The sequence below is a fragment of the Stegastes partitus genome, unplaced genomic scaffold (genome assembly GCF_000690725.1).
Source record: "Stegastes partitus isolate 25-593 unplaced genomic scaffold, Stegastes_partitus-1.0.2 Scaffold122, whole genome shotgun sequence".
In the NCBI taxonomy this organism is placed as follows: Eukaryota; Metazoa; Chordata; class Actinopteri; family Pomacentridae; genus Stegastes; species Stegastes partitus.
The window spans coordinates 42,722-56,415 of NW_007577853.1; the positions used below are offsets into that span (position 1 = coordinate 42,722).

General features: G+C 36.9%; 1 protein-coding gene across 1 annotated transcript in view; it reads left to right on the forward strand.

Annotated features, from left to right (window-relative positions):
- LOC103354836 (formin-2-like) overlaps window positions 1–7,794 on the forward strand; it is a 27,993-nt gene extending 20,199 nt beyond the window's left edge. Inside the window, exons 11-19 of the mRNA XM_008278389.1 lie at window positions 195–254; window positions 1,279–1,425; window positions 2,268–2,327; window positions 2,447–2,567; window positions 3,015–3,107; window positions 3,723–3,774; window positions 4,963–5,112; window positions 6,526–6,607; window positions 7,708–7,794. Of these exons, the coding sequence (XP_008276611.1) occupies window positions 195–254; window positions 1,279–1,425; window positions 2,268–2,327; window positions 2,447–2,567; window positions 3,015–3,107; window positions 3,723–3,774; window positions 4,963–5,112; window positions 6,526–6,607; window positions 7,708–7,734 (792 nt within the window). The 3' untranslated portion in view covers window positions 7,735–7,794. The remainder of the gene's footprint in view (window positions 1–194; window positions 255–1,278; window positions 1,426–2,267; window positions 2,328–2,446; window positions 2,568–3,014; window positions 3,108–3,722; window positions 3,775–4,962; window positions 5,113–6,525; window positions 6,608–7,707) is intronic.
- Window positions 7,795–13,694: the final 5,900 nt, after the last annotated feature.

Sequence of the window (13,694 nt, forward strand, 5' to 3'; positions counted from 1 at the left end):
TTTTTTCTGGTGGTTAAAATGTTTTGTTGTAAAAGTCACAGTCATTTTTATATATGCTTGGTGTAAACAGGACATATGTGTGGGTATTCAGTATAGGAATAATAACACCATTGTGATGGGTTCAGTCTGGACTCCTTTGAAATCAACAGCAGGAGTGACAGAGATGTTGTATGTCATTTGTCACAATCAATAACTTTGTCTATGCACTGACAAGTCTTCCCAACAGACACTGCTTTGGTATCTGTCACATTACTGTATGGTGGTCTCTACTGTAGACAAAATACCCACTAGTCCAGGTTAATGAGGATGTTTAAACATTCTGTCCAACAGCCTTTTAGATACAACCAGAGGTGTTATTATTATGTATATAAAGCAGAGCAATTTAAAAGCATGTATTCCAGAGATAGAAAGTTAACAAATTTACTCATTCCATTTCAGGGAATTTAACATTTTGATAACTTTTGTGCATTCTATTTTGTGTGAAAACATTACATGGACTTTTTTTTTTTTTTTTTTACTGTGGAGGCTAGTAATGCACAAATAGTTTTAGTGTATGTAGGATTTTACTATTTCGTTGTTGATGGTGAAAAGTCTAATCAGCCTGCCTCCTGCTGATCAATACATTAATGATGAATATGTTTGGCAGATTGATTTTTCCACTCAAATATCACTTCTTGCGACTAATGAACCAGCCAAGAACAAACAGTAGTCTGTGAGGACCTCTGTGGGTCTCTTTAGAGAACACTATTTGGGAAGAAGCACACAGGCACATATGCACATACTTGTCTGTTAATTCATGATTCACAATAAACTCAAGACTGCTATGATATTCATGGTCTTCATAAGTTATGTAAAATTTTTTTACACAACTGTATCTATACCAGTATTACAAGTCACAGTAGCCTCATGGCTCTTAACAATCCTCACAGCATGTACATCCTTGTGTTCTTCGATCCTCTATTAGTAGAAAGAAAAAGTTACTCCCTCAGTAACCACTGGAAGAGCAACACAAGAGGCTTCTATCTTTCCGGATGGACACACTTAAAATAGATGTTTGTACAGAATAGAGTAATATAATACATTTATAGTACAGACAATCAGGACGAAAGAATTATATTAGATATTGATTTGTATGGTATTTTGGAGGAAGTCGAGTAAGCACCAGCTGCCATTTATCCCATTTATGTCCTCTCTCTCCAATTCCCTGATCACATTGTTATGTGCTGCATCCTCTCAATCTTAGATTTCTTTAAAGAAAAGCTTTGCTATCTTCTGCAGGCATTACAGGACAGTGAGACAGTAAAGACGGTCCTAGGTCTGGTTTTGGCCTTCGGTAACTTCATGAATGGTGGTAATCGAACCAGAGGCCAAGCTGATGGCTTCACCCTCGACATCCTTCCCAAACTCAAAGATGTCAAGAGCAGTGTGAGTAAAGAGGAAGATGCGGAAACAAACTGAAATATGCTGAAATGTTGTTCTTTGTGGTGAAACTAAGGGCTTTTGGTCCTGCTGCTGATATTTTAGTTTTTTGAAGTTAATATATTTATGTGACGTTATACAGTGGCATAGCTTAGCGAGAGCTTTCCAAAATGTTGCACTTCCATATACATTGAAATATCCAGTATAGGATGATTTCTATACTAAGACAGGGAGTTGTACACTAATCTTACTCAATGCAAATATGTACACAAAAAAATGACTAACTGTCTTCAACTTAGCTGTATAAAGTAAGCTGTGCCCTTTTGTTATGATTCCCCAACTCTAGTGAATTATGCTCTTGTCAATTGCAAAGCTATCTGAATATTGTAGAGCAGACATTTTACCCAAATATATATTTTTAAATCCTTTGAAGTTGCTGCATCATTTTCTCCATGCTTCATGTTATCCCCTTGACATCCAACACCCTTTTTACAAAAACAGACTGAAAGATTGCGTTTTGTTACAGTGGAACAGTGCTCAGAACATAATGTTTCAACAAGTATGTACCCCTACAAATGACAGAAAATCTAATTAATCTAATTTAATTAGATTTAATAAATTTTTTATTTTTTTTGAAAAAGTATTTTGTTTCATTTTATTAATCAATTTTATTTAATTAGATAAAGAGTAACACTTGATTACCATTTAACGTCTCATTTTGTTCTATTTTACCTCAAAAATCTTCAAAATGGAATTAGCACACAGCAACGCAAACCTTTACTCTCCATTGTGGGTGACACTTTAACCCTGTATGACTGTAAACTTACTTTTTCTCTCAAAACATGCAGGACTCTGTGAAAAGTCTTCTGTCTTATATCGTTGCATACTACCTCAGGCACTTCGAAGAGGTAAGCCTCCTCCCAAACTGTAACTAGTGATTGTAAAAGTTATGGTCAATTTTACTTCCTGTTTTGTACTGATTTGTGTATGTGTGTGTCTATGTGTGTGTCTGTGTGTCAATCACCAGGATGCTGGCAAGGAGACGTGTGTGTTTCCTCTCCCAGAGCCTCATGATCTGTTCCAGGCCTCACAGATGAAGTTTGAAGATTTTCAAAAAGACCTGCTTCGACTCAGGAAGGACCTGAGAGGTAACACACACTTAAGGTTAGGGCCCAACCCTAACCTAAACCTAAACCTGAATCTTAACCTAAACTTCACCTTAACCTAAACCTTGCCTTATTCATATCATGATTCAAGCAATTCATTGTCAAATACATCTTAGATATACAAAGCTTCTGAAAATTCTAGCATGCACTCTGTCCACGAGCACTCAGCACAGAAGATATGAGACAAGCATTAATGTCTCCTACAGCAGAATGAAACTAAAATGTTTGTTTGGGGAAATGTACAGTGAAAATATAAATTAAAAGTTTTATATGACACATGTTTTATAAATGCAACAATTATTGCATTTTTCTTTTCTTTGTTTGCACCATACTTCCACAGCATCAGGGCATCCATGCCTCCTTGTATTTTGCATTCATGCAACTGTGAATTTTAACCTGACTATATTGTTTTCTTCTTTATTTGATCAGCGTGTACATCAGAAGTCGAAAAGGTGTGCAAGATGTCAGATGAGGAAAACTTGCAGCCTTTCAAAGACATGATGGAAAGCTTCTTAGCACAAGGTAACTGATTAAAACCGCACATCTATTGGGATCGCTGGATAAGGTGCAGCAAGTCTGCCTTTCTGCTCATGGATTGACAGAATAAACAGTTCTGCAATAAAAATAAATATATATCTTGGGCTGCAGCAAAAGCATGTTCCTCATAGACTGCAGTTTTGAAAGTCTGTACTTTGTTGGTCTCTAGTTTGGAAAACGCTTCATCTTTTGAGCAATATCATCTCGGTTTCTATGGCAGGGACACTGAACTTACCACTGTTGGAAAATGGCAAGATGGATGGCAAGAAATAAACAATAATAAAATAATCAGATGAAATAAACAATAAAAATTGAACAGAATAACAGGCCAGTGACAAAACATAACATTTACTAAATGTAAAAGCATTCCCAGTTTGAATTAATTGGAAGTGAGTTGAGTGTCAACATACAACATTAAGGGTTCTAAGTTGAGTAACACTGGTCTACTGTATGAAAGCCAGGCTCAGGGGAAAGCACAGAGGGACACCAGGAGAGACAACATTTCTTGGTATCATATAACTTTCACCAGAATGAATGGCTTACTGACAGCAAACTTAAGTACTTTCTCATGTTTGATCCTTTGTTTTCTTTCTTTCTTAGCTAAAAGTGAGCTGGAGACTCTGGATGCTCAACTCAGCAGCACTCACAAACTGTAAGAACTACCTCCTTTATCTGTTTCGTTTCTGCTGTTTAACATCCCCACACGACACCCACTAAGGAGAGTGGAGTACTTTACATTTCACTGTGGTCACCACACTTTACTCATGAACTGGCTCGTATGCCTTATGTGTAGGAGGTATGATATGATTAAACCATAGTGTTTATGACAACTAAGACAACAGGACTGTAACCCAGGATTTCTGATTATTCATCTACACCTTTTTTTTAATGTGTTCCACTTCCTGTTGTCTTTTAACTTCCAGTCACTGCTGTGATAAAGTAATGTCAAAGACCTGGGTCCTGATTGGTTTAAACAGCCTGTTAATAATCTAAAGCTTAGATTGATAACAGGCTGAGTGTTGTCTATGACATGACCACATCCACCGCAGGTATTGAATAAATGAGGACCATCTTTGTTACCTTTAATTATATAATCATAACAGTAAAATCTGGAATAGCAATGTGGGTCCACAATCAGCTGATTTCATAGAAAAGCTGGACTGTGTGTAACAGTGAAAGTTACCAGGTGAGTTTTTACTGTCACTCTGTGGATGTGAAAATATTGTATTAAGACAGTTCGGACGCACTCAAAAGGACGAGTTCTGATGAAATATAAATAAAATAAAATGCAGTACAACACAGCCTTATTTTCTGTGTATACAGAAAGACAAATGACAATAATAAATAGTAAATATGTCGAGTAAAATATGTGTAAAAAATGTGTCTGAGTGAAATTTTTATGCACCAGTGAAAAAAGAAATTACATTCATTCATACATAAAGACATCTGGAATGTGACTGTCTTTGTATTTTGACATAAAAGTATGATGAGTGTTTCCTCTTATAGCTGGATGAGTTGGTCCTACTTTACATGCTGTCCAGTTGTTCCCAGCATGGAGGTAGATCCTCACCAAGAGGCCACAAGATAAACGAGGGCCTCTGAGAATGATTAACAAGAGAGGGTAGACTAAAAAATAATGCTGTAAAAGGCTTTAAAAATATTTTTGAATAATAAATACATGGTTTAGAGAGGAAATGTCTTTTTGATGGAACAGCTCATAGACGTGTGACACTTATTGTGAAGATCAGCTCTACAGTTTCACAGTTTGTTTCATTCCCTGTGTCACATGTTATCTGCTCTGGCGAAAACTCATCGTTAATCTGACAATTTGTTCTGTCAGGTTCCTGGAGCTTACAGTGTTCTTTTCAGTGAAGGCCAAGTCAGGCGAGAAGGAGGTTTCACTCAACACATTCTTCTGCATCTGGCATGAGTTCTCTTCTGACTTCAAGGAACAGTGGAAGAAAGAGAACAAGGCCATTCTCAAGGAGAGGTACATGACACATTGAGCTCTACAGCTGCCTTTCTCTCCTTTTTTCTTTTCTTACGTAATTCTTTCTTTACTGTTATCCCAACTTCTTTATGACAAAAATATCATTTTTCTTGTGTGCCTTTGGTTGTTTTCCTTCCTTTGCTTTTCATCATGTGGCGATCTGCTCTATCCTAGTGGTTTTTAGTTCTGTCTCATCACCCAACCAGCCCCTGTATGTACTAGTGCATGTCAAAAAATCAGAACAGCATGATGACGGTTTTTTTTTTTTTTTTTTTGTACTTTAACTCAAAAAGGTGAACTGTCAGATATTTTCTGTTTATTATATGTCAAGTGAAATATTCCAAACCTTTTTGTTTGTTTGTTTATTTTAGTTGTGATGATTATAGTTTACACCTAAGGACAAACAGAATATCCAGTATCTTAAATTCCTGGAATATTTCATAAAATCAATCAAAAACAGGATATACAAGACAGAAATGTCTAACTTATGAAAATTATTTCCATTTATATGCTCACAACTTGGTCGGGGCTCCTTTGCCATGAACTACTGCATCAGTGCAGACTGGCATGGAGGTGATCAGCCTGAAGTCCAGGTTGTTTCAATAGCAGCCTTCAGCTTGTCTGTATTTTTCGGTCATGTGTTTCTCAGCTTCCTTGTTACAATACTCCTTGTAGGGTTCAGGGCAGGTGAGTTAGTTGACCAGTTAAGCACAGTAATATGATGGTCAGAAAACCATTGGTGGTAGTTTTGGCTCTGTGATCAAGTGCTACGTTCTTCTGGAAAACGAAATCAGCATCTCCATAAAGCTTGTCAGCAGATGGAAGCATGAAGTTCTCTAAAAGTGTCCTGGTAGACACTGAGTTGACTTTAGACTTGATAAAACACAGTGGACCAACATCAGCAGATGACATGACACCACAAACCATTACAGACTGAGGAAACTTCACACTGGACTTCAAACACTTTGGATACTGATATTTCATCGATTTTTCTATATGAAGAAAAATGGATTTGCAGAGTTTTTAAATGTACAAAATGTTTATATTGCACAAGTTTGAATGAGTTAATGTTGGACCAAAAATAAGTGTGAAATGTGTTTTTTGGTGTGTGGTTGGCTGGGAGCTGTGCTGGTTCTAGACTCTGACAGCAGCAGGAAGGAAGGAGCTGTTGTGTCTCTCCATCACACAGCGCAGGTGGAGCAGCCAGGTGGAGCTGCCCAGTGCTGTCAGAGAGTAGAAGGAGCAACAATCTTTGTCAGGAATCAAATAAGCAAAACCTGAAATGCCCTAAATGCAAAGAGCTGCCAAATGGATTACCCTATGACATCGACCTTGGTTGTTATTCGTACTTTTTGGTTAGTTGTATTGTAGTGTTCATATTAAGTGCATGAAATATTTTTTTTATATCTCCAGGTTAAAAGCAGCAGAAGAGTGTTTCCGGCAGGCCAAGGAGAAGGCTTCCTACAGTGTTAAACCCAAACATGCATCTGGCATTGTAAGTTCACTCTAAGTTTGTATTTCTGTTTATTCAACCCTCATCTTACCAACATATTTAACATTTAGCATTTAGCATGCAAAGACTACTGCCCTAGGTCTCTGAGGAACTTGTGCATCTTGTGCCTGCTGTCATGTCCAGAGAGTCTTTGTTGATATCATGTTAGTTTAGACTGATACATGTGTGTGTATTATCATGTGTGTCAAATAATTAACACACAAAAAAACCTCAGGCAGTTAAGTATTATTGCATCAATACAGACAGGAGACCTGCACTTGTTCTTTAACTGCAACATTTGAATTATTGGACTGAAAATCATTTGCTGAAAGTCATTTTTTTGGATTTAATTTCATACAAAGTGCGTTGTAATGTCAACCATATGCTGGAGGCAATGCAGATAACTGATGTAGTTTGAACAACGAGTTACTCTTTGGCATATACAGAAACAGCTCGTTTCCTTGCAAAGGATAAATCCTGCTGTGTATTTTGATAAGCAGCAGAGATATATTATGGAATGATACTGCTACTCTGTGATTTACTTAATGTGAAGTGTAAAAATGGGAAGTTTGATCTGTCTTCCAAACAACACTACTTCAATATGCACAACTATGTAACGAGCATAACAAAACTCCAGTATCCCTTTTCTTCTAATATGAAAATAACAAATCATTGCATAGATATTAAGATATGTTGATATGAGATGAGAAATGATTGATAGACTGGACACAATAAATCATTTGCCACTATTGGTGGCAGAGCTGCCATGTGGGTCCCAACCAAATGGGTGCCATGCAAGGTGCTAGCCACTCATCAGGATGTGATTCGTGGACAACCTGCTCTACCACCTGAGCCACAGCCACCATCAACAATCTAAAAGTCCAGATGCTTTTTTTTTTTCACAGTAGATTTCTGCATGGTCTCTAACATAGAGCTGACATTATATCACATTCTTCATGAAAAATCAGCACAAAATAACTGTAGGCAAAATGTATGCTCAAATGAACTGATAAATGTTCCGTACACTTATTCATTCACTGTGATTCTGCTTTTAGTAAGGATGATGTAATACCTTAAACATCTGTGTTGTCTCTCTCCTACAGAAAGCCAAGCTTGGCATGAAGATCTAAGTGAGTGGACTTGATATGCTTTTTTCCTGACTTTGGACACCAGCAATGAGTCACAGACAGAGAATTGTGATGAAGGCAGAAGATAGAACTAAGGGACAGAACCTGAATGGCATATATGTGTAGCTGATCCTGCACTAGACATCTTGTTTCATTTGTTTATTTTCTGTTTGATGACTTCTGCCTGTCAGCTTTCAGCCTGTTGCCTTATATGACTCATGAAACCAACACAGTTGTGAAATGATGCTGCTGCAGGGCCACCAGTCACACACAGCATATTGTAGACATCAGATGGAATATCAACATAGTGTCTGTGCAGCCTATAGCTCTACACTTATCAAATAATATAATACCTTCCTACTAATGAATATACAGCTGAATACTAAAGTCTAACAGTCACCCTGGTGCGTTTGAGGGGCAAGAAAAAAATTGAGCACTTATTACCATCTACTGTGTCCACAAGCTCAGTAAGATGTGATGCTGGGGAAGAGGTCTGCTTCAGAATCTGACTGCAGCAATGATGACACGACTCAGTATTATAATTGTTTCAGAAAGAATTCAGACTTTGTTCTCCACTGGGAATAAACTTGGTCTCTGAGACAAATGGCACAAACTGGACTTTGTGCAGAAAGTGTGACAACATGTATATTTATTAAAAATGCTTAAGAGTTTGCCTTCAAGTATTTATTTCAAAAAATATATGAATTCAATAAGTATAATAGCCAACAGTTCAAATAATTTCTCCAGCCTTCAAAGTGGGATCAGAAAATGAAAAATATGCCCATGTTATATTTGGGGAATCCCTTTGAAACTCCAGAACTCCGTTCTACTTGGATTGGGCTATCGAGCAATATTTTTGTTCTTGGGGTACAATCAGTCAAAGTTTAGTCAAAATAACGTATTAGTATTTCATCGTTAAAAAGTAATCTATGTTTTGTTTTGTGTTATTGTAACATGAAACTGCATGTGGTTCAGAAAATATCACTGACTGACTTCTGCGTCATCATTTCTTGTTCGAAGAGAAGACCCTTATTGATTTTAGATTGAACAATCCTCATACAGAAAAGACGTCAGTTTTAGATTTTTAATAACTTTGCAATTGTTGCAACTAACAATTTTTAAAAATGTTTTCACTTTGCCATTATGGGGTGTTGAGTGTAGACTTCTGGAAAACACATTTCCATTTGAAATACAATCTCCAGCACAATAAAATGTGGAAAAAGGAACAGGTCTGAATACTGTCTGAAGCGCCACTCCTAAAACTCCTAAAACTGACTGCAGCTGTCTGTCTGCTCACATGGTGGTATTTAGATGTTGATAACAGCTGTTTGAATTACACAATTACAAAAACATAATCATTGAACTTTTTCAGTCAAAATTTATAGGATGTCAGTTCTGGTTGGTTTGTTGGCATCTGTGGGTACAGGTGGTCGTGACATGTCTGTGAAATTTGTATCTACCACTGACAGCTGCTCTGTCAGAAATACACCAGAAGAACAAGTGGCCTAACAGTGCAGTCAAACAATCACAGGATTTAAAGATGACTTTAATGATACTCTTTGTAATTGTTCTTATACAAAAAGATCCCATATTATCTATTGGGAATTACATGTACTGTATATGATTTTGAATTTATGGATTCGACTCCCGGATTCTGCTGTTAGCAGTGGTAATGGAACTGTTCATGAAGGGAGTTCAGCCTTTCCATCAACAATATAGATTATCAAACTGATATTCACATCTTATGAACTTAAACCAGTTCAGCATTCAGAATAACCACATCTGACCACTGGTTTGCAGAACAGCTCCGTGAACACGATGTAGCTTAGGAACATCAGAGATGATACTTCACAACACACACTGTCAGGCTTTTGTATTTGGTGCACAACACAAGGTTCAGGATGATATAAGCCTGCAAGGCTGAACTGGCATATCTTCACTGTTTTAACACACTTGAATGTTTCATTTTATCAGTTATGTGTTTAATTGAGACATAACTAGTCTTGCTTAGCCAGCCCACTCTGTAGAACATAGTGGTCTAACTGCACCACTATCATTCTGCTATAAAAGGGGGAAAAAAATGTGGCTTGTTTGTAGTTCTTTAAATTAAATCACAGTCATTGTTGGTGGAGCTAATCGAAAGACACAGCTTTGGTGTTACCTTAGAATAATGGCGTGGTATTATTATGGTGGAAAATTTGCAGGAATTGAGGCAAGAACTGAGTAAAATGGTTCATTCACTGAAAAGAACAAGTAGGGCTGCCTTGTTCCAAAACTATGATCCATTCCTCAGCAAAACTTCTCAGTGTGGTAGGTTGGTGCCAAGACGTTTTTTCTGTGAAATGGATTTTATAAATGGAAACACAGATAACGGTAGGAGAGGAGAAAGCCAGCTGACAGGAGCAGCCACCAACAGGCTTATACCTTTGTTCTGTGAGTCAGACTAGGAAATAACTCAAATAGCCTTTTTAATTACATACAGTACATTCACTCCAATAGTGATTATGAATGTCTTGTTGTAAAAGGATGCAATAGTGGTTAATGGCAGCTTAGGAAAATACAACATCAGCTGCAAATGTCTGTAATCCCTCATTTTGGTTACCTTGTCCTCGGAAAAAAAGTTAAAGTGATTTTGCTAATTAGTTGGATATTTTTAATTATCATAGGCCAAAGAAAAAAGTGATCAACTTTAGTTGTGAGTTGCACCACTACATGGCCATATACTGTACACAGTGAAGCAGTTGTATTTGTACTGAGGCTGTATAACTTCTGTAAGTTCAAATGTTTGGTGGTTATGACTTTCAACATCAGCTCAAATCTATCCTAAATTTCAACCACAGTCAGGCTTTTATCCATTATTGCATAATGTTCTTTAAACCCAGCTATATTGTGGAGCCAAACCTGGCGATGTTTTGGAGGACATAATCAAGCTGCCACATCAGCTGGATACAGTTCACATGTAAATGGTCATGACAAACATTAAGTTGTGAATTCATCTTTACCTTAATGTTTTGTTATATTCTAAAAAAAAAACAAAAAAACAAAAAGAGTCTTTGTTACCAACAGATATCACCCAAATTTTCTGCTACGATATGTTTTGCGTAAACAAGTCTAATTGGATTGAATTTTTAAAAGGATTTAATTCAATTGTATTTTATTCAGTTTTATTTATATAGTGCCAATTCACAACATAAGTCATCTCAAGGAACCTCACACACAAAGGTCAGGACTATGTGAAGTTTCTATCTGTATTATATTATAGATAAAAAAAAATTAAAAAAACAACAAATTCAAAGATTTGTTTTGGGTTATTTTTTGTTTTTTTTTTCTCAGTCTGGAGGTGTGAAGCATTTCCAGCAATAGAGCCAGGCCAGCTTGCCTTTGCCACTGAGCTGACAGGGGACTGGAGTTACTAGCATTGATTTGCAGCACTTGCATCATTGGCATGCCACGTTGAAAAGTAATAGAACTGTGGGTTAACCTAGACTACAACACCTTTTCAGTAAATCGCCTCACCTTGATGTCTAAAGTCTCTTCATGGACCTTTAGACACCACCACAACGCTTTTTGTGATACTGCATCCCCACTGTCCAATCAAACTTGTACAGCTGCAGTGGTGATTGGCAGAAGAATAATGTCATTGTAAATTTATATGTGCAATTTTAATTTATGTTTAATGCTATGCCATGCCATACCTGATAAACTGTACGTGTCTTTATGTGTGTGTTTTTCTCATCACCTGGTTGATCACATCTCTCTGATTGAAAGCTGTGATGAAGGATGTGTACAGTGTTTGGAATTACAGGTATTGACTTTTGTTGCAGAATTAATGTAATAAATTGTATAAAAGGTATATATTGTGAGGCACGTTTTCTATTTCTTTCACTGATGTCCTCTTCTGTTTGCATGATACAACCTGATTCAGTTTGAACAGTTTGTGCAAAAAAAAAAAAATGTTTCTGTCGATATGCATATGAATAAGATGCATCGGGTCTTGGAACAGTGTAATTTATGTAAAATAAAGAGAATTAATTGAGCACTGTTTTGGTTTTATGCCATATTTTATTGTGATAACATTGCTCTCCAAGCTGGTAAATGAAAGTGAAACATTCTGACTATAGAAGCAGCACCATAGAAACTGAAGTAGAAAAGCAGAAGACTCATCCTCTATAACTCAGTGTCATCAATGGGCTGTGAGAATCCTCAACTGAAGCAGAAATGTATGTATCTGTCCTGAAAAGCTGGTATATATAGGTTATTGTAAATAATTCATTGCGATCCACCATCTATTGACTAAAGTATGTCTTTTACAACAATTTGGAATACATCTTTACTGTCAAAGCTAAATGCACAGTGTTAACAACAGGAAAACCTCATGTACAGAGAGATGTATTTGGTGCAGTTCAACTGGTTGCGGAAAAGGGAGCATGCATGGACGACATGTGTGATTCTGAAATGTATTGTGTGATGATGTCAGAGAAGCACTTCAAGTTCCTCTGATGAAAGGACAGATCAAGTTTTAAACTATTTGTGTATTGTTTTTTTACTTCAGCTAGCACCTTCCAACCAGAAGGGCACCTACCGTATGACCAAAAATGGAACTCCTGCAGTAGATGAGTACTGCTGTTACCACTTTAGAAATATAGGCAAGAGAAACAAACTTATAAACATGTACTGAAAAGTTTTTGTTTGTTTTTTTTATGTAAAACTATAGAACAGTCTTGCCTGTTTCTTTTTTTGTCTTTTCTTTCTTTTTTTTGGACAAATGTACCAAATACCTCGTAATGATCTAACAGTGCATTTAGGTGAATTCAGTCGTGAAAGCTGATGTATTACTAAGAAAGTAGTAGAAGTGCTAAAGACTCACACGAGGAAAGCACAAACTCTGATATCTATCTTTTGATTCTTCATTATCAGTGTTTAAGAATGGGAACATTTGTTTGCAATTTCTGAAAAATTTGAGTGCACCAGTGCAGCTACTGCCATTTGATATGCCCTGCTAAGAGATAGCGGACAATATACATTGTGTATGTAGGTGTTTTATTTTGAAAAGTCTGAATATTACACAAACCCTGAAGTTCCTCTGAACAACACTGAGCATTTCTTTTGAGGCTAACTTACTACAAAGAACACTAGTGACTTCCTTTAAGTACCTGGGGGCTTTCACCCCAATCTACCTAACCTGACTTCCTCCAGGTCAGAATACTACAAGATAGCCAGTATTATACATACAGTATATTTAATATGTACATGTAGAGTGTATAAAAGTGTCATTTACAATGCCGTAGTCATATTTGTAGATGTCCAAATTTGTAAGTATTAGTTTAAATGACTATCTCACCCTATTTGTCATGGTTTTATTTAGAATTTTTATGATCATCTCTCTCCATCTTCCAGGAAGGAATGAGCTCTTTTGAAGGTGTGAAGTCAGGATGTAGTTTATTCTAGTTTGCTGTAAGACTTGGTGAGATTCTGCCTTCATAACACCACAGATCACACTCCTAAGTGAATTTTGTCTCTTTACCTAGAGAACAGTAGCAGTGCTGCGACATGTTGTTTTTACTGGTGGAACGTGCATGTATTTAGGATGATTCGATAAGTGACACAGCGTAACAAATATCTGACATAGTGAGAGAAATAACATCATACTTGCATATTCTGCTTCTTAATTTCAATTACATGACAGTTTCAGTACACTGATACATGACAGACAACCAAAAACTAGTGTAAGATAATTGACTACCAGACTCTTGAGTAGTCTTCCTCACTAACGACTAAATAACCAGATTGCTATATGACAAATCCTCTACACATGCATACGGTATATGAACATTTTAGATGCTAGAGGGGAGGTTTAAACTTTAAAGAGCTAAATGTGATAATCTGTGACAGTAGCACCCAACGGCTCCAAACGCAATCACGAACACTGCGATACGAATCTGTAGCAGAAGTGAAGTCACGTG